The sequence below is a fragment of the Dufourea novaeangliae genome, unplaced genomic scaffold (genome assembly GCF_001272555.1).
Source record: "Dufourea novaeangliae isolate 0120121106 unplaced genomic scaffold, ASM127255v1 scaffold65, whole genome shotgun sequence".
NCBI classification, from domain to species: Eukaryota; Metazoa; Arthropoda; class Insecta; order Hymenoptera; family Halictidae; genus Dufourea; species Dufourea novaeangliae.
Window position 1 is genome coordinate 1,412,908 of NW_015373961.1, and position 27,988 is coordinate 1,440,895.

Here is a 27,988-nt window from a genome sequence, read left to right on the forward strand (position 1 = left end):
TTGACCAATACAAGACAAAACCACGTCTTCCAACAAGCACCACTCCTAAACACTGCCACCCAAAAATAATCCAAATCAACGATCCTACCAATAGGTAACACCTCCATCGTTATTTCCCACTACACCGTTACCCGTTCCAGAATTGCTCTCTAAACCTCCGTTCGCCCTGTCTTCGCGCGGACTCCAAGTCACCTACACGCGAAGGCGCGCACGTTCGAGGCACGATTAATCGCGATCCACGGAACAATCCCATAAAGGAAGAGAATCAGGTGGTGACCCCGCGCAACATAACACGCGGAACAAAGGCCCGCACAAATCACTCGATCGGTTCCGACAGTAAACGTTCTCACGCATGACGGCGAGGCGAGCCATGGATATATCGCAGCCGTGGGGAATCAGGGAATCCCTGCTTCTAAAGAGTGCGAAGACGGAGGCTACCGTATACCCACGGTTTCCGCGCAGCGCTCTGTCTCTCTCTCTCTCTCTCTCTCTCTCTCTCTCTCTCTCTCTCTCTCTCTCTCTCTCACTGGGGCTCCGTGGCACGGCGAAGGTCCAGGGCACACAGGGCCGAAGATATATCACGTTGTCGGCCGACATACCATTCTTTTGCGGCATCGCGGCGGCGGCTCGACACAGTGTGCCCGCGCACGGCAGCGTTCACAAATTAAGGAGCGCCAAAGTCCACGGGACGGCGTAGGTATGGCGCTATCGCGCTTCATAAAACTTCGTTAGCACGCCTGGCGAAGTAGACGGGGGGACTCAGACCAGGGGCTTTCTGGTGTGTATACGTACTCGCTCGCGTATAAGCGCTGATGGCCTCGCGGGGCTACCGTAAAAATTCATTTCGCCCTGCGGCTCGTGTTAATTCCCCCCGGAATTCTTGCATCTTTTCCGCGCCAGACCCGTATTAGGTGGACCTTGTTCCGCTGGTCGTCCGCCCTTCGCTGATCCCCGGGCTAGACAGCAGCCTGTCGCCTAGGTGATCCTAATCTTGATTAGCGCGCACATCGCCAGTTCCTTTATTCCGGCTAAACGGGATTCATTGCGGCCTCTTTCGCGACACGCGTTGTCTTCTGCGCGGAGTCTGGTGTTGTTGCTTGTTTCGACAGCTATGCGCATGCATATTCGTTGCGGTGAAATTCGACGACTTTGTACCGTGGTCTGGTTAACTTTGTCCTGATTGCGATGTTCTTGGCTACTTTGGAGGTACTGAGATATATGTGGATTAATCGGAGAGAACCGGTAAAATTCTTTATACATTTGTAATAGTTTCTTCATGGTGTATCAGGATTGTAGTAGACGTTGAAGTATTTTTCTTCAGTTGCTTTTGTGACGGCTGCGATGAAGAGGCGTGAATAGGAGAGGGAACGTTCTTCCTAGTGGAAGAAATCATCACTAACGCTACCTAGCAGACCCTGCCTTGGTTAAGGGTCTTATCTTTCTACGAAGGTATAAATCAACCCACTGATGTCGATAGAATCTTTCTACAAATACTCTGTTCATCGTTTGGCGGAATATCGATTTTGTTTCACTGCTGATGCTTGTCTGACCACGAACGCGACGAATCTCTTGATTTTCTGACACGATAGCGTCACTTCTGCTCTGTGTCCTATCTTCAGTCATCCACGGTTGGAATATTCCACACGCTCTAAAAAGCACATATCACAGAACACACTTATCATTAGATCGAGGAAACATTTCATGCGCGTTAACTTAATAACAATACTACAAAACAGACGGTATCAAGCCTTATCTTCGACATTCGTGTTTCTATTCCAACAGTATTCACACAAAGACAAAGCGATACACCCGCGTCAACGTCAATATTTGCGGACCAGGTACGCTCCCGCGAGAGTTTCCATCCCCCTGAATCCTTTGGCAAGTGCATCCTGGCGTAGGAGCTGCATTGGCGCCACGTGCCTCTAATATCAACCAGGAGGTCGTATATCCACCCTGTGCGTCGCTCGTTAATTTGCCGTGGAGGCAGTACATATAGGGCCAGTGGGCGCACAAGGTGCACCCCACACGTGGCCACACGTACACTCCCGTTCATAAGTCACCGAATACTCGTGCTTCCTATCCCTAGAATAAATTATTTGCATCGATCGACGTACAAGAAAAATTCGTCCACTTCTTCATAAATAACAAGGTTAGTCGCTAGTAGGCTAGCAAGCTTTTTAAAATTTACCTGTATAGCTATGATAGAATTGTAAATACAGTAAAACCTCTATGAGTGCGTGAAGACACAATGATAGAGCTTGGAATTCTGAAGCCAATGTTATTTGTTTCAGCTGCATATGGCCATCAGTTTATGAAATACTTAAAGCCTTTGAATACTAATCGAGGATTCACTGTACGCAGTCTTACATGATGAAGTCTAACATAATATAGACCTCATATTCAATAAAAGCAAATATGAACTTTTTTTAGTTATGCCACTATCAATGCCAAGCAACGATATAATTCTTAAAACCCATTGACGTATCATTACCCAAAATAATACCACCGAATGTTATATCCACTCCTCCTGGAAAAATTGTCCCATTTCCTTTAAAGTCATCCAAGTGTCCGGTGACTTATGAACGGCAGTGTACAGACACGAGCGGTGGAACGGTCTCGTCGGGCCATATCCACAGCCCACGGTGGTGGCCAGCCACATGTGCAGGTAAATAGGCATACACGAAAGAGCTGGCGCGCGCGTGGTTCTCGTCATTAGGTACGTAGCCTCGTTAGGATGAGTTTTTCCGCCGCTAATGAGGTGGCCTGCAAGTTGTCTCTCCGGCAACGTGCAGACGGTCAGGCGGCTACGGCTCCCTCCACGTGGATCACCTGGACGCGGCCGTCCCTATGACGCCCCCGCGCGAATCTGGAGAGACCTGAACACTATTTTTAATCTGGCCACGGGGACCAGGACTTTGCGGAATTAAAATACATGCGCTCAGTAGCGTCCCGTGGTCGCCTGCTTATATATCCACGAGACCGTATATTTCTCTCTTAGCGGACCAGCCACCACCGTCACCCTACAGCTAGCTTGGAACTCGCGGGATAATCCACGTTCTTCCCTTCTCTGTCACACATGATACTCTCGGTGATTTTTCTCGTCACGTTGGTGATGTCGGGCGACTGGTGTGGACCTGGAGTCTGGATGTCTGGCCGTATAACTGTATTCCGTTTGTCCTGAGATTGAAATTACGAAGTTTGATGGGAATGATATAAGTGTCTTAGTTTGGTGGTATTGGGGTGATTGGTTGGGATTGCACGATTGATGGAATTAGTAGGCGTACATAGGGTAGCAGAATGGTGACCCTTCGGGAGCTAGAAAATTGGAATCAGTCGGTATTGAAGTAGGATGGTACATTAGGGTTGCAGTGAGGCGGAAAGTAGGTGGTCATAGTTATTGAGACACCCTGTATAGTACTAAAAACTACATTCACTTTATTGAACCCATATCTTCGAGCCTCGAACAAAATCAGTTTAATATGCTCACAAAAGTATTACTGCAAAGGACAAGAAATCGTGGTACAGTTAGAGTTTCAATGGTTCTTCCAAGGATACCAGGAAGGAAAACGACTCCGTCACAAACGAAACAAACCCTGTCGCGTGTCGTCGTTATCAACTGCCGCGCAGATAAAGCATCCGCCAGAAAGTGATATTAAGCGTGGCCGGGACTGGCAGCGTACGCGTGTCGCGCATTTTTCGGAAAATCCATGGGCCCCGGGCGGCCGCCATTAAATTTACGAGCCGTCGCGGTAACTTGCAAAGAATAATAACGGATATGCTGGAAATAATCCGTCCCCGAGGCGTAACCCGCTATATGGAAATAGCCGGGCATTTGAAGAGCTCGATGTCAAAGCTACTAGCCGAGGACATAACTCAACGTTTAAACGAGCTCGGACCATAGAGGACAGCGCTTTTGGATTTAAAAACCACGCGGTCTTTACATTTTACCTGGGTTATTATTTTTATCCCGCTTTATTTCACACCACACTGCATGAAAGTAGCAAATTGAGTAAAATTAAAAACATATTTATTCTCTCCCTCTTTGCTTTCTAGATAATTTCTGTGAATTTTCAGCGACATGAATCCTTTTTCTGTCCGCTTGTTCAGTGATTTCCGCACCTACAATTGTACCTGATTTTATTTTTTAATAATTACATTACGTTCTTGTTGTTAACCCGCGACAGAGCAGACTCTGATACCGAAACAATTCAATTGCATATTGCACCCTCGTGTGGAAAAGTGTCACAGATAAAAGATTATCAATTTTCATTTTATCGCGAGAAATGTCTTCTAACACGTAGATCCACCATCCAAAAGAAGGTCATAAGTTGAAGTCCAATACTTCAAACGAGATGCCATTAGTGTCATTTTATCTAATTATATAAAATGCTACGTCTCAGACCATGTGATATGACAGTACCTACTTTTAGAACGTCACCGATTTAAATTATTCAAAGATCTCAGGTGATTTGGATGGGAACTACTTCTGTCAGTTGACATATTTCTCGTCGAACCTCGCGTAAGAGAGCACACTATTATCCTAAAGTTCCTGTTAACCAACAATGTCATTATTTCCTAACTTCTCATGAAAGACACAAAATTTCGAGAAGTACTCCTCACCCTGATGTCTGATCACGAACACATTAAATCTCCTCGAACCCCCAACACCTAACCCTTCTTTGTCTCCAATCCCTCCCGCGATATCATCGCAAAATCCTTTTTTCCAACTTGGTCCCCTGGGCCACTCGCAAATCCTCCTAAGGATACGTTCGATCGCCGTCCTTTGAACCATCCTGCCGGTCATCACGGTCGACCTAAACCCGCTCCAAGAATCCATCGGTGTCCAACCAGTTCCGGTGAAGATTTCTTCCCCTGGCCCCATGATCTTCCGGGGCGTAATTCGAGCTCCGTAGACGATCCTCGAGCTGGTCTTTCTGGCTTGTTCCGCCGTGCGTCCCTCCTCTGTCCCCTCTGTCTCTCTCACCTATTTGGTCCCCTTGGTGATCGACTGCCCTCAAAGTGCTCCTCCTCCTCTCGAGTGCTGTCCGACGTCGCCATTCATCCAGCTCGTTCCGGTCGACGTGGCCGGGTGCCCGTTGCTTAATTCGCGAATATTTCATCGGGAGAGAGGCTCCTCTGAAAATACGCTACAGCTGCTCGCGTCGTGTCTACAACCGGGGCAACCCCGTCAGCCGACTTTTTCCAAAATATTCGCGAACCCCCCAGATGGGGAAGGAGGGAAGAAGAGGATCGTAAATTTCCGTCGTTACGTATTTTTACTAGGTGTCTCCTTGGTGCTGGTTCCTTTTTGCTTTGTATCTATTTGTTTGCCTTTTTCTGTTTGTTCCGTCGTTTTCCGTTGCTCTTTCACGCGAATAATCCTCGGACTACTCTCGACGAGAGTCCGTTCCAACGGATGATTTAAGCCGTGCGAGTTAACATCCCCGATGTTTGTTTGCATGTGTTGCAGACGGCTTTGCACTGGGCCGCGAAGCACGGGGACGAGAACATCGTGAAGCTGATCGCGGGAACGTACAAGGACTACATCAAGAGCGTGAACGAGACCACGGTGAGTTTTTGAGGGTTTTTTGTGGGCACCTTTGGCCAATGCAATGAGTATCGTAAGTTGTGTAATAGAAGGTTGAATTTCTAAACGTTTGGAATATTGTGAATATAATTAATAGACTGCGGATTTTTATGCAAATATCATTGTTCAAAGTCTCATTTGTGGAAACCAGAGACAAACAGAAATTCCTTTATTATCCTGTTAGGTTCCATATAAAAGGCAGGAGGTGCGCGCGCATGCTGAGTGTCCCCACTTTCGGGACTCTCGAAGTCCCTATTTATCGGTCCTTGGAGACACACGTTGACATAGTGACTTATGTGTTGGAAGTGGGACAGTCTCAGCATGCGCACGCACCTCCTGCTTCAGGATGACAACACAACAGAAGCGAGTGGTGGGGGCTAGCGTTATTGTTTATGTCCACTGGAGAATGTTTGATTAAGCCTGAGGTACGCTATAAATGCATAAAATTCGCAGTCTAATAATTAGATAGTAGAATAATGATGCGAACGAGACGGATGCATTTTATTACGATATTATCACAATAGTGAGCATTTTTGCATTTTGAAATGCAATTGATGAAATTCTACATTTCTTGCCTATTATAATAGATTATTAAATGACCATTCATTTTCCGCGAACCTGGTATATTTATGGTTAATGAGTAGAGGTTGAGAATAATGTCAAAATAAATATAGAACAATAAACTGAACATTAACAATTTGTCTAGGCTTTAACGTTCCGTTCCGTGTACTCTTCATAAACGCCAGGAGCAGTGTGTCTTTTTGCAAAGACATTATGCAAAGGTTAGAGGCGTGTTAGAAAGCACCTATGGATTTTTTAGTGCCATATGGTGCCGTCTACACGGCTGGGAATAAGTTTACGACCCGCATAATATCCCTCGAACCGAGATATACGCGATCAAATACTTTAGAATTTATCGGGCCAACGTCCTTCAATAAAGCGAAACCCTAACTCCGATTCCCTTTGTCTCCTGTTCTCGGTGCTGCTGCGATCCTGCTGTCAACAGAACGGGGTAAGTCTTATTTTCCCTAAAAAATTTCTACCATAAACATCATTGTGATCCACCGATTTCGTTCCCTCAATAATGAAAAATGTGATTGTTCCATTAACAAATACCAAATTGAAAGTTTATTCGACAAGTATCTTCTCCTATAAATAATTCAGTAGAATCTTATTGTTCATCGGCGTCTAAAGTGAAAACAAAAAACATTGTTTTTCGTTAATATCTCGTTAACAAAGCCTCAGATAACATTTTTGCTAAGAAAAAAAATTATTACAAATCACCTCACGGGTCTCCCATTTCCGGGTCCTTCAACATTTCTCTTCCATCCTGTATAAAAACAATATTAAAAGTTATCTCGGGTCACAGCCGCGGAAAACTGTCCCAACACTAATAAACGGCGAGTATCGTAAAACGGTATCGAGCGTAATCTCAAAGTGGTCGGCGTGCGAACGAAGCGCAGGGACCGCGCATTTAAGCGGGTTCCTGGCGGGAACCCGCGCGCGTCTTCTTCCCCCAGAGGGTAGGAGGCAGGAGGGGGTCGAAGAGGATAGGCGACAAGCACCTTTGGGGGGTTTGTCCCCGTGGACCGCCGCTTTGCTCTTTATAAGACTTATATAAGCCGGTGTGCCCCTCGCGGGGGGAAAGAAACAACAGGGTGGAGAAGGGGGTGGAAGTGAGAGGGGGCGGCTCTTGCTCGTTAGCGGCTCGCGACAAACACTGGGTGAACCACCGCGGACGCTCAGGATGGATGTCCTGTGGTACGAGGGGGGAAAAAAATGGACCGACTTGGATCTAACGATTAACATAGTCGTGAGATGGCAGTGGGAGTCACGGAGAAAATGGACATTTCGTCGCTTCCAGTGGTGAAATTACGGGAATGGAAAAACGGTATTTTTTAGGAGGGAAGAAAATTATATTTATCGATTAACTGTACGATCACCTTTCGCACTGATTTTGTTCCATCAACTATGTCATTGATATTTAGTTTTTGGTCTGTTTAAGTATATATAATGAAAAACAAAATTATACATTTATATTATCGAACTTACAGTCGTCTCAGAGCACAGTCGAGGATCTTCGAATTGAAAAATTTAATTCTGGATCACAGATAACCTCGATTACTTTCAGCTTTATCGCGACCCGTTTAAAGTTTCATTCAATTGCACAAGGATTCTTCACCGTCCGCTACCCCGGCCTCCGAGATCGCAATTAAGGAGATTAGCGGCTTAATGGCTGCAGATCGCATCTAATCGCGATCATATTCGCCGGTCGGTGAATCTTATAAATTCCCAAAGCACATTCGTGCCTCCGACACGTTCCCCTCTCGGCCTGCTAGGCTCATTTGTCTTCGCGGTGTAACCTGAACCGGCCTGTCGACATAGTGACACCCTTTTCACCTGCTAAGACGCTGGTCGTTAAATTTTTTAAACCAGAAAACCTATCACTGTCGTTAGAATTTTGAAGAATTGTTTTTACTGTTGTCGCAGTAACAAATCCCCCTACCCCTTTAGATTAAAAAATTCGTTCACTGGCTTCAAATTTGTGTAGGTTTAATTTTTTTCACGTAATTCAGTATTTATTTCCAAGGAAATCAACATCATTCGCAAGATATGATTGTACTTTATATCATTCCTGTAATTCCCTTTTTAGAGAATAGTTACAATTGTCATGCAAGGTATTGAGCTCCTACTATTCTCAAATCATTCAATGCATTCAGGTTAGTTGATGCAAATTATTATAATCATTATTCCTGAAAATTTTTATTAGACCAGACGAATTTCTGTTTCATTCAATTTCCCATAAGATAGTCCATACAAGTCTAAGTAAATATCCTCGAGTACTAAGCCTCAAGGGCCTGCAATAATTCCCTCATTCTACTAAATGCTCTGTTAATAAGAAATATATCACCGATTACCATTAGTTACACTGTATACACATAGATTAGAAGACTTCAATTAACCTCACAAACTGAACAAAACAATCACAATATCCTAGATATTTTTCAATTCCATTAAGAAGAATAGTAATTTCCTTAATTTCAATAAACGAACAACAACACCAAAAAACACAAAATCAATCTCCCCACTAGTCCAACCCCCTGCAATCATACTCAGGTCGAAAGGTGACGCTAATATTATCCCATCCGACAAGAATCCCAGGCATACGGTTAAATTCTTTTAAAATACAATCCTCACGTCCGCCCCAGTAGCACTCCAGCCACTCTCTGACTCTGTTTTCAGGCGGATTAGTGCTCGATTTAATAAATACGCGTGTACCCGTGTAGGTACCCGGGGAAACGTGGCCTGGGCTAATCCACTCCGGGGATCCATCCTCCCCCCAGGGCCGTGCGCGTTCTGTGTTTTTTTTCTCGCCTTTTTGCCGGCGGCTTTAGGCGGGCAGACGGTGGAATCGCGGGCCACAGAGCGTAATCTGTCACAGCCACCACTCCTCCCGCGTCGTAGTTTTCTGCCACGGCTTATCCACCTCTGCCGCCACCCGGGTTTCACCGCTTAATGCGCCCTCCGTTCGAATTGAAAAAGTGGGGAAAAAGACAGACCCGTGCTGGAATCCCTCAAGTCGCCCCCCTTTCCCCCTCCTGCAGCCGTATCTTTCTCGGTTGGACGGCCGCGCGGGATTTTTACACCGTGTAATATCCGCTCGTTCCGTGTAATCGTCCCGAATCGAACCGAATCCCCGGGATATTTTTTCGCCTGTCAATTACACGGAGCATCCGGCACGCTGCTTCTTCGCGCCCCGGCACCTGGAGAACTTACTTCTTGTACTACAAAGTACTTTTTAAGCTTCCCTTTGTTGGGGAATTTGTTGAGAATCGGGGCGGGCCTGCGTTCTTTTTGTTTGCCTTGGACCGGGAGGACGGTTACTGTGTGAAAGTCTTAATATTGTTGTGTTGTGACTGGTGGCTCAGGATTGTTGGATTATTTTTGGTGCTATTGGTGCAATGAGTTCAGTCTTCTCGACACCTTATTTTATATGTGAATCGTGAGTAGGTGTGGTTTGTTGTCGTTTGAAGCTGGGAGATCGTACAAGGTGTCTCTGAATTATGGTATTCAGAGTTTTCATTCTTGAGGAGCTGATGGTTTTGATGAACGATTAGACGGCGGTACCTGGGTCTAGATAAACCTCTACTCTTTATATATAGAATACATAGAATATGCTGATTTTCTTATGTAATCTTGATCTAATAATTGTACAGTTTAGTTATTTTCTGGAAACTAGAATGCTGCGTGAAGTGCCTGAAATTTGGGTCAAATTAGACCCAGACGCCGTTGTTAGAGGGTTCAGGATATGATCTGTATTTTCTCGATTTTTATACTTTTCGGAGCAGGTACTGATTGTTGCGTTCTTCTTTCAGCAACCTGAGCTCCTTTGAAATATCTTATGCATAAGACAATTAAGAAGCAGCTACAATCGTATTAGAGATTTCTAAGAAAACGTTGCATGAGTTTCAATTACTTAATTTCCGGTTCTTTTTGTTTTCTTCTGGAACATAATAGAGAACATCATAACAGCTTGCAAACACGGCACCAGAAGGCTAGAGATCACGATAGAATGTAGCACGATAATTGATATTTTCAGTTTCACTCGCAACCCAGTGAATTAAATCCTTGCCCGTTCGTCTTTAATAAAACACGAACACATTTCGTAACAAGATACGCAAGAAGTATCATTCGCGATCGTATCGTCAACGTCGACGCATCCTCTATGAATTATACATACTCTCCTTCGCGTATCCTGTTATACAGGGTGTTAATAAAAATGTGGGACACACTTTCACAGAGTGAATTCTATGCGATGAACAAAGACGAAATTGCTTGCTCGAGGCTTCCTTTTCCGAGTTGTTGATTGTCGAAAATACGAGCGGTACACGCGTTAAATACACGTCTGACGCGACAGACAGATTCTACTTGAAAGATAGATTCTTCTAACTTCATTCATTGGTAAATATTTACAATAAGGAAGCCACCTCCGATTTCAATGATTTTTCACTATGTTGTCAAGGTCATCACCCTGAATAGTGTCATGAATGTTTTAGTTGAGGGTCGCCGTTTGTAAAAAAATTATTATGAAAAAAAAGTTGATTAAGTTAATAAGTTAAAAATTTAATAACTAAAACCGAAGGTCCCTCAAGAGTGTGACTTTGACAACATATACCAAGGTCAAGGTCATCGGTCAGTTTACTCATCAATACTACTAAAATAGGATACTAAACTTTTTTTGATAATAACTTTTTCTAAACTGCAACCCCTAACTGAAACCTTCAACAATACCACTCAGAATAATGACTTATTTTAAATATTTACCAAACATCTACACGTCTCACTACTATTTCTACCGAATAAATACACAATATTTCTCCGTTCTATTAAAATATCATAAATCATTCTTCTTCGTTCGAGTTCCCCAAGCAACAAAACCACTCGTATGCGCAACAAAATATCCGAAAAGTAACGATGCGACAAATTGCATTAGGGGGGGGGGGGAAGGGTTCCTGTTTCGATTCGTGCCGCGTTCCATCGGGGCCCACCGTCCCTCGTTTGCCGTCCGATAGACACATCACCGCGAAATTCGTCGCGGTGTTTCTTCTCGCGTGGGTTATACGGTTGTTCTTGCTATATACGGGCTTTCGGCGGAACGTTAGATCCTTAGAAGGGCGAGAGGGGGTGAGGCTACCTAGCAGCCTCCCAGGAGTAGGAACGGTCGCAGACGTTGGATCGCAGAGTCACGAGCGTAATCTGTCACCGGGGTACCGCTTCCACCCGTAGTTTTCTACGGCTTATCGCGGCATCGGCTCGCATTTAATCCCCGCAAAAAACGGTGCGCCCGTCCTACCCACGGCACACGGGTATGGGGACCCCGGTAAGCCGCCCGTGTGGCGCCTCTGGCATCCTTGCTCTCCGGGCGTACGACAGCGAACGACAATGGCGATCCACCGCGCCGCCGGTGGAGACCCCCGAGACACAGGCGGAATCTGTCCACCGTACAACGGGTGACCCATTTAGAACGAGATCCATTCCATGGGGATCAAGATCGAGAGGTAAATAGTTGGTTTACACCTGGTGAGCCAAAGTACCCCGTGATAACATATGTCAAAGTCAGTGTCATCGGGTGTAGGTGCTATTCTATAACAAAGTATCTCCACCCTGAAGGATCGAATTACAACATTTTTATACGTACAAGAAATAAGACCCACTGATTTCCTCACTATCACCCAATTCCTCTTAAACAAACACAGTCACGGACGAATACAAAGCCCAGAATAACGTAAACAAATCCACGATTCCATTCTCCCCTAGGTAACTCAATACAATCACTTCGATGGTATCTAAACCCCCGATCTTCCCAATACCACTGTCCCCAAATCCAAACTAATTCCTCAAAAAAACCACGACACCCGAGATAGACATCGTCTTAGCGGAAAAACGAACGAAAGATCCACATTATAGAAAAGCCAATATCTTCGAGGGGGGCTGGGTGTCGAAATACAAAATGTCGAGGAATACTCGAGTCCATGTGAGGAGAAGGGATGGAGCAGTTATGATTTAGCGGCTCGTAAACGCGGCACAACTGTGATATACGCGTGCGTGATATTGGTGGCCGGCAGCTGTCCCGTTCCAGTAAAGGGGAGGCTTCCTGGAAAACGGAACTCTGTGAACAGGAGAGACACGCTCGCCAGAGATAGACCTAGAAGAATCGGTGGAAAAGGGGGTGGTCGAAAGAAGGGTTCACGGGGTCTGGGGTATGGGGATGGCGATATTGTCTCGAGGCGCGGTGTGACTCCGCGTGTCGGGACAATGCTACTTTAAAATATATTGTCGAAAGTATAAAAGGGGGTAGGAGGGAGGAAGGGTGTGTGTGTGTGTGCACCGCGTAACGTCGACGGAATAGAAAAGGGTGAGAGGAGGGAAAAGAGTGTGAGCATGCGTGAAGCCGGATAGAGGGTGTCGCGCCACTTGTCGCGAGGACACACGTGTCGCAACGGTATTGAAGTTGGTAAAGGGTGACTGTCTCTCTTTCTCGATGCCCGTGCCACCATATACGCGCGCCAGTTTCCTATTTCCCCGTGTGTATGGACGGTTCTTCTCTATACCCAACGGCTGACTTTCGCCCACCTATAGCGGGGGACTTTAAAGTGAAATAAATTAGAGCCGATGCTCTCGCCCCCGAGTGACTCTTTCTCTCACCCTCGCGCATCCCCGAACTTCGAAAGGGGGCGAGTCGCGGTCTCTCTCTTTTCGACTGGATAACGACGAACTCGGTGGCCGACTACGATCGTGGTTTCGACGCATTTGTCACCGTGTTTAATGCGGAGCGCGATGTGTCAGTGCGAAGATGGTATTTATAAACTTTTGTATTTTTTATTTGCAACAACTGGTATTTACTTCTTTTTGAAGATCAGTATTTTAGAGATTCATTTTCCGGTACACACTCCCGTTTATATATATTTGGACACTTATCGTGTATGATGTAGCACGTGACCCTTTTCCACTGAGCCCATCAATTGTTGAAGGTCTGAAATAAATATTGTCTAGGGAATCTTAAAGCTCGATGGACAACAGTTACACTAACATAAACTAGTTGAAGTGGCCCAAAATGTGTAATATTTATGAAACATCACATTTTCTTCATACAGGCCTGTCCTGATACTTATGAACGACAGTGTACGTGCTCTTCTCTCGGTGCGTCTTTTCTTTCGTGAGTACCGGTTCACCGTCGTAGCCCGAGTTTGCACTTTGCATACGATATATATATTTCAAGGTCGCTCAATTTTCGTACCCAGCGTACAACTCGACCACCGGGATCGATCTTTCCCCCAACCCCCCCCCCCCCCCCCCCGATCGGAGATTAAGTCCTCGGAACCTGTGTCGATTTAACATCCTGCGATGTAATGGCGGATTGAGTAACGGAATGAAAATTGAGGAATTAACGCCCGTTCACGTTCGAAGGTAATCCAGGTGTTTTGCTGTAATCGAACTCTCGAGTCTTTTAGTTGTCTGTCGTCTTATCCTCGAGGAATTTAAAATAATCAAAGGAGTAATGATAAAAGTTGTTGATAAACACGTCTAGTCGATGCCTGGATGCTATAATAAAGTAATCATTAAGGTGTCGCTGCCAAATTAATTGACGTTTATCTACATACACTGATGGTAAAACAAGATTTTGTTGTATCGCGGCACTTTCTGCCCTTTTCCCCAAGAATCTAAAAATCAAGAATATCAGAACCGGTCCACGGCGCTATTAACGTATTCACCGCGGTGTCGGTCACCGGTGACCGTCCTGCAATACAGATTTCACCTTTGAAACGTGTTTCGTAACGAAATTAATAGGACGAACAATGTCAAATATCTTAAAAATATTATTTCCAACGTAATAGAACCATTCATGAAGTCAATTTCTGCTTATGTCTGGTTTTCCAAAATTTATCTCCAAAAGTTTGAATTCGCATAAACATCGACAGTCTAACAATTATAGTATACTATGATGTACAGTACATCGACTAACAACGCTACTGTTGTGACGTAGATCCCTCTGGATCCCTCAATTTCTCTATGATTGAAAAAATCCGAAATCCCTGAACCTACAAAGAAAACATTTCACAATACCGTAACCCTTTCGCGAACAACAACGGGTAACTATTCTCCGCCAATAAACATTACCGAAAGGTCGATCGGTTGCCCATAAAACGTCACCGGTACTATAGTTGATTAATTACCAGAACGAGCGTAGAACAAGCCGAAAAGTGACGCGTCGCCCGGCGTGTGTCCACCGTAAAGAAGGATTACACCACCGGTGCCCGTACGTCCTCTGACAATGTAATCCCTCATCGTGCTCTAATAACACGTTCTTCGTCCCGTATATAACACCGTGGCACACGCAGGATCCCCGTGTCCCCTGTACATATAACGCCGCGACATGCAATTACGATGCAAACGATACGAAGCGAACGTCTTCGCGAATAGGTACACATATACATATACACTTTGGCACCGAATGACGTTGGAAACGTGTGTGTACAAAGGAAAGAATCGAATTGTGTGGACGTTAAGGACGTATCGGACCTACCTTCAAAATAGTACGAAGAAAATAGAAATGTGAGATTGTTCTTTTAACCTTTTAAAAGCCAGACCCTTAAATCGGTATTTGAAAATTATGAGACGGATATACAGGGTGTCTCAAGGTGACCTTGAAATCTCTGAAGTGCCTCCAACCACAAAAAGGCACGTACCTTATAAGGTGTGCCCCTTGATTCCATTTAAGTTCCACGTCTCAAATTTTTATACAGTGTACCGTTAAGTCGTTGTTCCAGGTGATCAAGTTAGCTGAGACACCCTATATGTGTTGTATTACTCGTTATTTTGAAGTCGAAAACATCGATATTAAACGGACCTATTTTTTTTTCATTTATTTTTGGAGGGAATACTGGAAACTGTCAACTGAAAACGTGGAGATCTACTTCACATCGGTGAAACTAGGGATCCTTACTGATAAAAGTTATTAACCGGCAACAGAATTTGACGCATTTTTAAAATTAATTGGGCGTTAAAGGGTTAAGGACACTTCTAGCTATCGTTACACGTATATCTATGTGAAAAAAACCGCAAATAATGCTGGATGAAACATTTGTAATGTGAGAAATACTTTTCTACGTGCAAAAATAGAACACTAAGTTTCGTTTCAGTTCCTTAATAATAAATTGTTTCAAATTTTATGTACTTTTGATTAAGATTGTACCTCCGACACATCCTTAACGGCGCGAAATGCCGGTGGAATCGATGGGACACGCGAAATCGTCACGAGACAGAGTGAATTATCGAAATATCGGCGGAACGTTATCTTGTAATTAGTATCGGGGGACGGCAGGTGAGAGAGAGTGTCCGCTTTTCCTTTCGTGCTCGCCACTGAAACATCTGCTCTCTATCTTTCTCTCTGCTGGTCGCTTTTTTTACCGTGTGTATCGACAATAACGTGACCATTTTAAGAAATGTGCAAGACCAGAGAAAGATGCCCAATAACGCCTATAAATTAATAATTCCGCAGATCGATGTTAAGATTCGAATCTTTTGAATTACACTTGGCCCATTGAGGACACACGGCGGCTGTTGGGGCTTCATGGCTCCGTGGAGAATTTCGTGTCTGAGAAGTGTGACGTATGTAAAAGTAATAGCCATTTATAGTAGCAATACTATGACTTCATTGCAGAGGAAGGAAATTGAAAGAAAGATAACAAAATAATTAATCAATAACACAATTAGCTAAAATTTCCGTCAGTAGGGCAGTCGAATTTCCGCTAAGCCTCCAGTTTCTTCTACATAAGACTTTTCCAAAATGGTACAACCTGAAAGAATGTGAATCTACATTCAAAAATACATAAAAATGTAGACTAATATTTTTTGTACAACGCTTCGTTCGAATATCAGAATCCATTTCACGCGTATGCCATTCACAGTAACAATAAGTAAAAACAAAAGATCTTCAAACTCGATTATCTCGAAAAGGAAGCTCATACAAAAACATGTTATTCTACATTTTTTACTTATTCTCCCACATCGAATCATACATTCTTTCAAACTACACCCATCATTTTGGAAACATCCTGTATGACCAATAAACACAGTTTCCCGAATATCGTCGACGATTCGTGGGGAAAATATCGCGGGAAAGCCAGTGAGCTCCAGGAAAAAATAGAAGTCGTGAAGATAGGTAACGGTTTGAATCCGTTGAAACCGCAGTAGCGACGGCGCAACAGCCGGATGAAAGTCGGAAAGTTCATATGCGTGCGTCGATCCATCGTCGGCACGCAAGGTTCGTTTTCGCGGCATCGCGTTTCAATCTCTTACCTGTGCACGCATACACACAGATAAACACACACATAGACACACATAAAACACATACGGTCCCTACCTCCCCTCGAGATAATATTGTTGTCGCGGAAATGCGAATTCGCACGCTCCGAGTGATATTCATAATAGGAGCCCCATTAATTCCTCATTGTCCCCGTGACTCCATCCAAAGACGACGAGCGGTTTTTCTTCCTTTTCACCTGTTTTCCATGGTCCCTTCCGTGGTTCCGCTGTCAAAAGATACATATACACAGTACGTGAGCGTGGGGAGGCAACGATAAGACGCCGATGAAGAGATTCAATTCGCCTCGTTATTTGTTACGTTAGTTCTTTTTTTTTTCCCCCAGTCGTTAACGATCGAACCCTCTGTTCTTAGTCGCATGGGAGAATCGAGAGACGGGTGAATAATGATCTTACGATCAATTTTTCCAGGGATACACGCCGCTGCACATCGCGATGCAGTTCGACCACGAGAATATCTTCAATCTTCTAGTCCAAGTATACGGTGAGTCGGGTGACTGCGTGCGTTCTGTGATACGTACTTAATATTGAGATTATTCAACGTGTGTTTTGCCTTTATTAGCTTATTTTATGATTTCATCAGTTTTAGGAATAGTCCACGTAGATTCTATATTACATTTGTGATATTAACGCCAGAACTACCAAGCAAGTCGAAATGACTTATCGGTTCATTCTTGTGACGATATTTATAATTTTATATCATAAAATTTTCCCAGATCTTTCGCAACTTTTATTACGATATAAAATTGAAGAAGTTGGTTAATTTTTAATTCTGTAAATTTTCAATGTTTTTTGTCATGTTTATCGACCGATTAGAATTGATATGCGTTTATCGTTGGTAGTTCTAATGTTAAGATACGATGGCAAAACGTGTGCCGTGTATATTGCCTTACAAGCACGTTTAGGCAGACGACTAGAAATCCTTTCCTACGTTGAACTTATAGGCGCGAATCAAGAGATCCGTGACTACAGCGGGAAAAAGGCGAGACAATATCTGGTCTCACAGGAGGCCGCTGTCAGTCAGGACACCTTCCGCAGTAAGTACAGTTTCATTTCAATTTCAACCACAGTTTTACTGTCGTAAATGGAAAATAATCAACGAATCACCGCTATAAGCTTCATATAACCGATAAATCGTACTACAGCTCACAACTAGCGAGGGGACCAAGTTGAAGACGTAAGCACTCGCAAGAATATCAGTATTTTGTAAATTTCTAATCATCTCGCTGAGAAAATGAGTTTCCATTTAATTCTAATTATCAGATATTCACTGCGGAAGTTTATGAAATTCACAGTCACAAATACCTAATATCAAAAAATAGAAAATAACAGAATTTTAGATTCTAGATTTATTACGTTCGTAATAACACATGAATAGTATTAAACTACATTGATATCTTGATTTTATTGCATTTTCCCAGAGGTGTTATAAATGCCTAAACATCCGCAGTCTAATCAGAAATTACTTCATGAAAATTTAATTTTCCAGTAGACATCTATCGATAACGATCGTTTCTATCCTGCAAACTATTCATAGAACCTCCAATGGATGACGTCAGCGGTTCTAGATGCGCTTGTTCCCCGTTGCTAATTGAAACACGCGATCGACATAATGACAGAAACGGCTGTAAATAAGCCGCCGCGTAAAAGGTTTCCCAATATTTACGCAACTCGATCGTTAAGCAAATTACTCTACGTCGCTGTATTTCTAATTCCCCCCTCTCTGTCTCTGTTTCACGGGGAGGGATGGTGCATGTTACAGAAGAGAATCATTGTCTCCCCGTTATCGTTCGTGCGATCGGTCGCGCGCGGTACCATTAATTTTGCATTAATCGCGCGCCGCTGCGACCCTGAGAAAAACCGAGGGACGTGCATTTAAACGGATCCGACAATACCATTGTCGCCCGAACGGCTCGGCGATTATGGTTACGTAAACGTTAAGAGGCGAACACACATTGCGAACCCCGTTGGGGAAAGTTCTGTTCCCTGTGTGCCTCTCGTAATCCGAACCAGGGGGGTGGGGATATCCTTCGTGTCGTTGAGAGGTAATTTTTCAACCAAATGAAATTCACACCGAAATATTGTTCACGTACGCCAATCGGAGATCGACTTCTAGTCTAGAACAGAATATAGAAGTCTGTGATCGGAGATCAAATCTAACGATTAAGGAAGAAGGAAAACGGTTATTTTACAAAAATTTAAAGAATGTATCAAAGTTACCATGTGAATCTCGTGTCTGTCCATTGCTAGTGAATTACGTTGGAAAATCAAATGACCAAACATCGTTCGTACGTGTAGTTTTCAAATTCTATGCAGCGTAGATACATGATAGATACCACAAAGTTTACATACTATGATTTAGTATAAATCGGTAGACCTGCAAGGATTTGATTGATTGGAAAAAGGAATATCAATGTGCTTCTTCTAAGTAGAAATAGCGAGTAATAGACAGACACGCGTTCCGTCGTATTCGTAAGTCGAAAACGAGAATTCTTCGTATAACTGTTGATACCGCATATTTTCTTAAATCACTGTAAAATAATAATCTACCTTTTCCGTTAATCTGATAACCGGGGCAGACTTAGAGATGAACAAGAACCTAGAAAATATTAGAATACATTTAAATGCTGAAATCTTCAAATCAATATACAATTAATTTTCAAACAAGCGAACTTCCCGATTAACAGGTTTAATTCCGAAACCTGGTCTCCAGTCTTCGTTCAACTGTATAAGGCCCCGAAAAACCGTCGAAAATATAGTAAAATATTTCTCTGTAAATCTAAAGAAAAAAAAACAGAAGCTTCTTTTTACACAGAAAAATAATACTCTAAAATCGCCAGCGGTAATTATTCCGTCGAGCACTCGTGCACAGAAAAACAAAATGAAGAATCGTTTGTTCGATACCGTTCGAGGAAAGGGTTGCACGACAATCGACGCGATAAATTAGACCGGGGATGGGGGTTTGTACCGTGGCGGTCGGGTAAAATCGATGCTCAATCGGCACGATAAAGCAATTATAAGTTACGATCCCAAGGTACACCGCGCAGTCTGCACCGCTTTCATACGCTTCGGCTCTTGTGCCCCACCAGCCTTTATCGTCTTTCCTTTGCTTACTTTGCGCTATCGGCTTTCCTCTGATGTTACGGGCGGCGAGCAGTTCATCCCGAACGAAACCCGCTTGCCCGTGTCCCCGGCCCCCCTTACTCTGTTCCCCGCTTCCTGGTTCCCAGATTTTTCCGACGGTCAAGAGAGCATGCTTCCCGCGCGACCCGATCCACATTAACTCATTCCGACTGCTTCTAATGCGCCAGAGTGAATCCGCTGCTCGTAACGAGTACATCACCTGGATTGATCGCGAGTGATCCAGAGAAATTTCACTGTGAGATCAACTTGGTTAGTCTGCACGATTTTATTCTAGTTTGGGACTAAACACATTGCGCGCGGATAATAATAATTAATATCCGGAAATAAATATTGTGGTAGCTCGTTGAATGGATACTGATGCAAATGTTATGTCAATAGACGGGAAAGAATAATAGTAAGATTGTTTGAGTGTTAGATATTGTCTATCCACGTACAGCTGGTGCTCCTACTGCACGTGCCCAGACGATAGGAATTGGGAGGTCTGTCAAAAGTACTCTCTTTCTCTACCATTCGACATCTACACTGCTCGAAACCAGTTAGGGGATCACTATCATGGGCAGTCTTGTCGCGACAACCGAACGTAAGAAACAAGAGAAGTTTCGTTTTTGTACAAACATTTTTATAGGAGATATATGTTACAACGACGGCCACAGTGGCTGCATTAGATGATGATCCTCTAATTGTTTCGAGCAGTGTCCGTACGAAACGTTACCGTCAGAGGCTGTCTGAGCTACCATTGCACACCAAAGCTAACCCTCTAGGTAAAGCAGACTAAGTTTATCCTATTATGGCACCTGAGATGCTAAGCTGACATCCGAAAGTTCCTCTAGTCTTCACCTCTCCTGGTGACTTCCTGTACTATCTGCAGTGCTCGTTCAGACCATGCGCAATGTGTTAAGATTAGACATCGAGTCCCTTGATAAAGCACCATAACCTTCTATCACTACCAGATCTTTATACAACACCAGATTTCCATTATGTAAAATTACAATGAAAACCAGTTCCCACCTAGACCATAGGAAGTTAACTTCTATTTTCCAACGTAGTCGATCCTCTTCAACATTTCCTGCAAGCATGAACAGAGATCTATCGAAAACAATTTAAACTCCTGCCTGTCAGAGCAAGATTATCATCCAAACAAAACGATCAAAAGCTAAGATCCTATCATCTTCTAGAGCTCTAGAATACTGAACGCTCTCATTCAGCATGTTCTCTCCAATTTCACGGTAAAGACACGTGTATTCGCTCACGAATCCCGGCGAATACCAGCAGCATGTGTCGGCAAGCTTGAATCCTCCCCAACAGGCAACGAACTAAGGTGTCCAGGTGGTTTCGTGGAAACAAGGACGCGGTTAATATAGGAGACGATGGATTAAGTGGTTACGGTTGGGTGAAAATGGAACGTGGTTCTCGCCTCTTTCTCTCTCTTTCTCTCTCTCTCTCCTTTCTCTCTGTCTGTTCTCTCGGTGAGTATCGGGGCTCTGGAAGTATTCTTCTGTTGTAGGGATTACTGCTGCCGCTACGCACAGGCAAGTTCAGAAGCACACCTCTGCTAAAGTAGTAAAGCGCTTGTGTCGCAAGATTAAAGTAGCCGCACCCTAAAACGTAACGTATGACTGTCACTTGTGTCGACGCTGACGTGAGTATTCTATGGAGAATCGCGGGTCCACACCGTCCGATCGTCTTGCACGCCATCTTGTGGTTTGAGTCGCGGCGGCCATCTTGATTCTGGCCGGCGGCAGCCATTTTGTTGTCGGGTTGTTGCACGCAACATGGCGGATTTTCACAGCGAAACTCGGAAACGCGCGACGTCAGATCTTTCTAGTCGCTTTAGCAACGAATAGTACCACTTAAGATTTTCAAGAAATTTGATTGACACCGAAATTTGGCAGATATTTTGTTACTGAAATGGATTTTAAACGATCCAAGGCGTTTTAGGATGTTATTCGGACTTCGCGTGAGACCGTCGGCGAGCTTAGAGAGAAAGTGTACTCAAAAATTCATACTATCACTTTCTTATTTTATGTCGTTTTGTTGAATGAGTCATTTATAAGGAACTAGTTTGAGTTAAAAAAAGACTCCAATGTATGAGTTCATCCGAGGAAGATCCTATTTTATTTCAAACAATTTGAAGCGATTGGGTATGTCCATTAATGATCGAAAATATAATTACGCATTTTTCCTTACAATTTATATTCACAAAGTCATAAAGATGCTACCTGTTAATCTATAAAATTTGCCGTTTCGTATGCAACAACCGCGTTATTTATTTATTACTCGTTTCGCGCGCTCGTGGACCCGTTCATTCCCGATAATTGGAAAAGAACTGTGTACGTCTTGTATTTGTGATCTTCGCTTGATCAAGCCTTAAAAAAAACCGGTGCTTTTGTGACGCTCTCCGTGTTGTCAATTATTGTCAGAGCTTTGTAAAACGAAGACGCACGGAGTGTCTTTCCTGTGATCGACAATTGTTCTTGTTGAGTAACATGCGTGTCCTCGTGTCTAATCGGCAATCGGTCGGAAATCGATACTCGAAAACGAACTTCTTAATTCTGGTAACATAGAAACGATCTATTGTGACAAATTAGAACACAACCACGTGACACACGAGTGTTCGGAAAAGATCGAATAAACATCACGATGAAGTTTTACGGACTCGAAGTGGCAGTAGTACCTAGAGACTAGTACCCAGCACCGTAACAAATGTGATTTAACCCTCTGGCTGACGATTTGACGGAGCCTTCTCGATGATCTGGCATTGTAAATGGACTCACGGAATACGGGTCAACGTGAACTTAATTAAAAGAATTGAATCATGTGGATGAATGTACGAGTTACTGTATACGGAAGTGTTTTTGATGTGAAAAATTCTGCTTAAATCAAAGGAAAGTGAATTGACTACTGAAGATCACTATGTATGAAGACTATTTTTTTTTTTTACCATATCTGTTAAGTGGCCCAATCAGTGTACTGCTCCTAATTTTTTAACAGAGGAGATACTTTCTAATAATATAACAGCTCATGTAAAATAAAATGAAAAATTAGTAAATAGGAATTTTTACCTGTCACAATTAATAGTGGAGGAAGGTAATCTCGAGTGGTCAATTAATTTTGTCCCAAGTACAATAATTGAAATGTGTTGTCGCTTTCGAGAGAAAATCGAAAAATTAAAATTACGGCTCCTTCGCATCGCCAACTGATAATAATCGTCCGTATTATTTCTGTTACCACTGTTACATGATAATAAAGCATGTGTAATGTAAGCATGAGAAAAAGCACATTCGGCACCGACCAAAAATCCCTAACTTCTGTTTATCTGTCTCTAAGTACAGTAACTCGAAAAAAGGGGGATCAATTTCTCGATTAACACACCTTGATGCACACACCCTAGGATCGCTGGATCAGACTCTACCTTAATTTTTCACCGATGACTACACTCTTCGCGAGAATCGACGTTCGCTGAAGGATTCGAAACCTTTGCGGTCGTTCGCGCGATTTCGATGCTCGGGATAACAAGAACTGTTTACTTTAACCAGATTAACATTCTCCGTTATATTCTCTTTCTCTGAACAGATCGTCCAGGACGACGAGTTTAACGTTTCGTTGATGGGAGAGCGCATCGATGCCTGATACACTTGTTTTCGTGAAAAGCATTCTGCTGAATGCCATTTACAGGCCATTTGAATATTCAGTAACTTTTCTTATCGTTCTGGTTAATTCCCAATGTTTTTTTAGAATCCAGAAAAACATGAATTGTTAAGTGTACTGACGAGTAATCCTCTATTTCATGAAAAATTAATACTCGACAGTAAATACAGTGACTCACAAGTTTGTCCACGAAAGGCTGTCACTTCTATTTAACCAAATTCTTTACCTAAATACTAATTTTATTTCAAAATTAATAAAAATTTGTCATAAACGGATAATGAAAGTAATAATGAGGAGAATATATAAGTAGAAATTGCATAAAACTTTTGACATCTAATCGTTATTTCAGAAATTTGTGAACGAATGTGTGATTCACTGTACACTGTAAAGAAATTCATAGCCTACCATCTATTATTGAAATAATATTCCCTTTCAATAGTCACTATATAATTATTTGAATGATCATTGTACAAATATCACCATTTCTTCGTGTCGTGAAAATTTTCTCTCGCCTACCACGAAGCTTTCCGCTCGAAACATTTTTGCGAACAATTTATCTACGTTCATTTTTTTATTTTTAAATAATTTACCTTATGCCTAATTTTCTTATATGTATATCTAAGTGTCGCTCAGCATCGACCGCTCGAACTATTTCTACTTGTTATTAACCAATAGCGACGAGTCTTCGACTCAGCAAGGACAGTCGCTCTAACAAATCTAATACTCTAACCAAAGAGGAACTTGATTAACCGTCTCACCTGAATCCTCGACGATACTAAAACTAATTCTTACGTGCTCACCTGCGATGCCAAGCGGGATTGCGACACCGTGGAGACAGTCTCAAATGATTTTCTATTTTATTTCAGAAATAAAAGCAAGGAAAAAGCATGCAGGTAAGACGTAATAAGCATGGAGCGAGTATACGCTAATTTACAAAAATGCCTAGATGTTTAGTGCATGGTCGGTAAAACCTATATATGCTGGTGAAAATCTAGAAACTCCCGCAACTATCTATACCTCTCTTTTTGTTCGCGGAATCCGACACGGTGAAACGAGATCGGAGAAAATTTTAATATATAAATTCGATTGATTTCTAGGTGACGTGGGCCTCGAACATTCTCATTCACTTCTTATAATCTTTAAAGTTATTCTGAACAATTGGAATGGAGCAGACAATATTTTCTAAACTGAAATTCCTAGATGAAATTATTAAAACTGTCAATTTACGAATTTTCTTTACGCTCTGTTCCAGTTATTGGAATCACCTCGGAATATTGCTAAATATTCTACACTTTATATAAACTTCTAGCGAGTCTTATTCTCCCTATCGGTAATACAAATTTTCATCCTTCCTGTGTACATACCTGGTACTTATAGGTGAAGTTTCTAGACCTTTTTCCTTATTAAAATGGATCTGTTCTTCACCCAGAACCTCTTTCTATCTCCTATTTACCGTCACCTTTTTATTATTTATCTATAGCAAACTATAAAAATTCTCATTGTAACCTCACGGTGCAGGGTAGTCAGGGTGCATAGTTGATGGACAAGATATAGTGACCTCGTAAAAATGTTCTGAGACGACTCTATTTGTTCGTGTAAAATTTAATATATGTTGATCTCAAAAGTCATACAGGACTATAGAAAATGTGTCAGCTTTTTAATCTCTATTAGTTCCAATGGGAGAATCATTGTCCCTGAAATGGGATTTTGATCCCTGAGGAACTACCTTTACAAGATCGCTCGATCTTCTGCATTAACTGTAAAAATGAATCATGACCTTCCTTATATCCTTACCGTTCCCAATACTTCTATTTCTATTCTACCTTCTCCAAAAACTCAACATCCGTAACCCCACTTCCGGTCTCCTATACCAGATGCATGTGACACAGTCTCCTAAACACCAACAAATGTACACCAACATTCGATGGAGCAATGGATTCCGCAGAGTCGCGTTATTCTACAGGGCGTCCTGTAATCAGTACTACTCCCGAATTAGGAACAAAAAAAAAGTGCAAAGAATGAAATAAAATTCTTACTTGTGAAACTTCGTTCTCCAGAAAATGATACTTCATGATTCGCCTAATATCCGTGCACCTGTGTGTCTGACTATTACTCGCCACATCTACTTCTATTAATATTTCTAGACATTTATATTTCACAACAACTCGACGCAAGTTACCAGCTGTAAGTAGTAAATAATTTATACCTAGCCAATATGCTTGTTACAAGTGAAACTAGTAAGTAACAGACAGACATATCATTCCTGTTCATAAGTATTACGACACTTATCGAATATGCGATACAGTAAACTCTAGATAACTGACCGAAAGGATCCCTACATTAAATAAGCCCCCTATTATATAAATTAATATATCCCTACATACATCCCTACCACAGGAGGGTTCCAAGCAGGAAGCTAGACCCAAAATACAATTCACGAAATTACAATTCATGAAGTGCAGAAATCGTGTCCCTCTACGATAACTGCCCCAAAGTAGTCCCTAGTATCGAGCATTAATCAATCATTTACTGTAAATATTTACAATCCATTACAAAATTGCCGAAAGTCCGAAATAAATATTGTCTAGGGGATATTGAAGCTCAATGGATAACGCTTATGCTACTATGAAATAAACACCGTGACCTAAAATATAATTTTTATGTAAAATCACATTTTTATCGTACAAACCAGGTGTCCTAATACTTACGGGCGGTATATCATTCTCTGAAAGAAAACGAAGTCGCGTATTGTCATATTTCTGTCATTCTACCTTCTCAAATTACTTTTCGAACACAGTGTCGCAATCTATCCTCCTCGATTTTACTGTTAAATTTCGGGACACCCTGTGCAAAAGGCGCACGCGATCGCCGGATGCCACGGCTCTATCGGGGGGGGGGGGGGGACAAAACAGACACACACGGATGGCTTGTCATGTGTCGCGGCGTGAACAATCGCCCGCGGTGATTCTTTGCCCAGACGACGGTAACACAGATCATTCGTTGAACATACAGAGAAAGATCTTGGTTTCCTGCGAATTGGCTCGCTGAACGTACGCGTGAAACGTACGACGGAAGCGTTCAGCCAGTTTCTGGGTGTGGCAACTAGCAGTGCCAGCAGCAACCACGAGAAGATACACAAGAGCTGGGGATCCGCGGATAATGTGCAGGTAGAGATAGCCGGTGTGGCAGCGTGCGTTTCGCCGCTGAAATTGCCGTCGATACACACACACGGGGGCCCCCCCGTTTCTTTGACCCTCTATAATTATTCCAACCCCTGGACGACGACCGGTCGGATATTATGGGACCGAATACGCGAACACGTTTTTAATGTTAACGCGCGCAGGACTTTTCTCGTGAGTATAAGATGCTGAACGAATTACCGTCTTTGTATAAAAAAAAAAAAAGAAAGAAAGCAACGAAGACTTCGTCGTACGCTTTTAATCGAAAATCGTTGCTTTCCCTCGATCGATTAAGTCGGTAGGATGGACTTTGTACTCCTGATGAAAGAGACACTCTCTCGTTGGAAGGAGCACGGTGTGGTCGTTGAGCTGATTGGAGGGGCCAAAGTACTCATTTGAACAGTGGACTAAAGAGACCGATAGGAGTAACGGGGTGGTTGGGTCTTGGACCTCGTTGAGGGTTGTACGGAACTATTCGAACTCTGGTTTAGTTCAGCTTTTTAAATCAACGTTAATGACTGCTCGAACGAAGGGACGAAACTCTAACGTTACGAATACTAATTAAAGTCTTTTGTGTGGAAATCTTCTGGTCAAGGAATGTGGGTATTAATTTGACTTAGATTCATTAGCATAAATACTTATTACAGTATACATTCCCTCGCTCCGAATTAAATATATCAACTTGGATTTTCTTCTTATTCTCTTTCACCTGAAACTTCGTCCTCCCAACTGAATTATAGATTAGGAACCTGTATTACTGTGATCTTATTATAAACGTCGTCCAGGGGTCGCAAGTGCCCATTCCCCAGCCCTCTAAAATTAGTTTTCTCGTTCCATCAAAGTTGGAGCAGAAAATGATGCCACCACCGAAATACGCGCCCATCAAGAAGAGAAGGAGTCGAAGAGGCGGCCAGGATTTCGGGTCGTCGCGGGACCAACACGCGGCCAGTCAACCGAGCACTCCATTGTTACAAGGAAAGTTATCCAGATCGAATACACATCGTCGACCGACTTCCACGACGGTCGTCACCTCTGTCAGATCGCAACAGAACAACGACTCGGACTCAGATACCGCCTGCGGCTTTGACTCTACGTGGCGGGGCTCCGCGCAATTATAAGCAAACTATTGCATATCTTTTACCGGTGGAAAGCGCAGAGGCTTCACTCAATCGGGATGTACAAGAGTGTGCAAACCTCCTTCCGTCATTGCTTGTTAATATAGTTGGAAATACAGGGTAGAATAATTTTTTATTTATGAATTTACGTTAAGAATGCTTATAAAGCAGTTGGTATCGTATCAACAGAACATAAAAAGACCTAATTGTCTTTCTGAGATCTTTTTATCTTTCTGTTCCAATGAAGTTTTTTAGTGTCACATTTGTAAGTGATTTGTTAAATTGTTATTGTTAGGAAAATTATTTCTAGAGTAATTCGTTTAAACGTCTATAATATTTATTCTGAATAACGATTAAAGGAATACAGTGTTTCGTTCGTCGATGGATGTTATATTTCAAGATGGCGGAAGGTGGTTCAAATGATTCTGAAG

At 42.8% G+C, this 27,988-nt stretch overlaps 1 protein-coding gene across 2 annotated transcripts in view; it reads left to right on the plus strand.

The window, feature by feature from the left end:
- The window catches only part of LOC107186517 (ankyrin repeat domain-containing protein SOWAHB), a 150,970-nt gene extending 123,298 nt beyond the window's left edge, over positions 1-27,672 (plus strand). The window contains exons 9-15 of one of the 2 annotated variants that reach the window (XM_015574399.1): positions 5,471-5,569; positions 6,594-6,599; positions 16,883-16,955; positions 17,416-17,508; positions 24,130-24,156; positions 26,276-26,430; positions 27,285-27,672. In XM_015574399.1, the coding sequence (XP_015429885.1) occupies positions 5,471-5,569; positions 6,594-6,599; positions 16,883-16,955; positions 17,416-17,508; positions 24,130-24,156; positions 26,276-26,430; positions 27,285-27,560 (729 nt within the window). In that variant the 3' untranslated portion in view covers positions 27,561-27,672. Of the gene's footprint in view, positions 1-5,470; positions 5,570-6,593; positions 6,600-16,882; positions 16,956-17,415; positions 17,509-21,119; positions 21,381-24,129; positions 24,157-26,275; positions 26,431-27,284 lie in introns of those variants that run through there. The other variant, XM_015574400.1, reaches the window with a different exon arrangement.
- Positions 27,673-27,988: the final 316 nt, after the last annotated feature.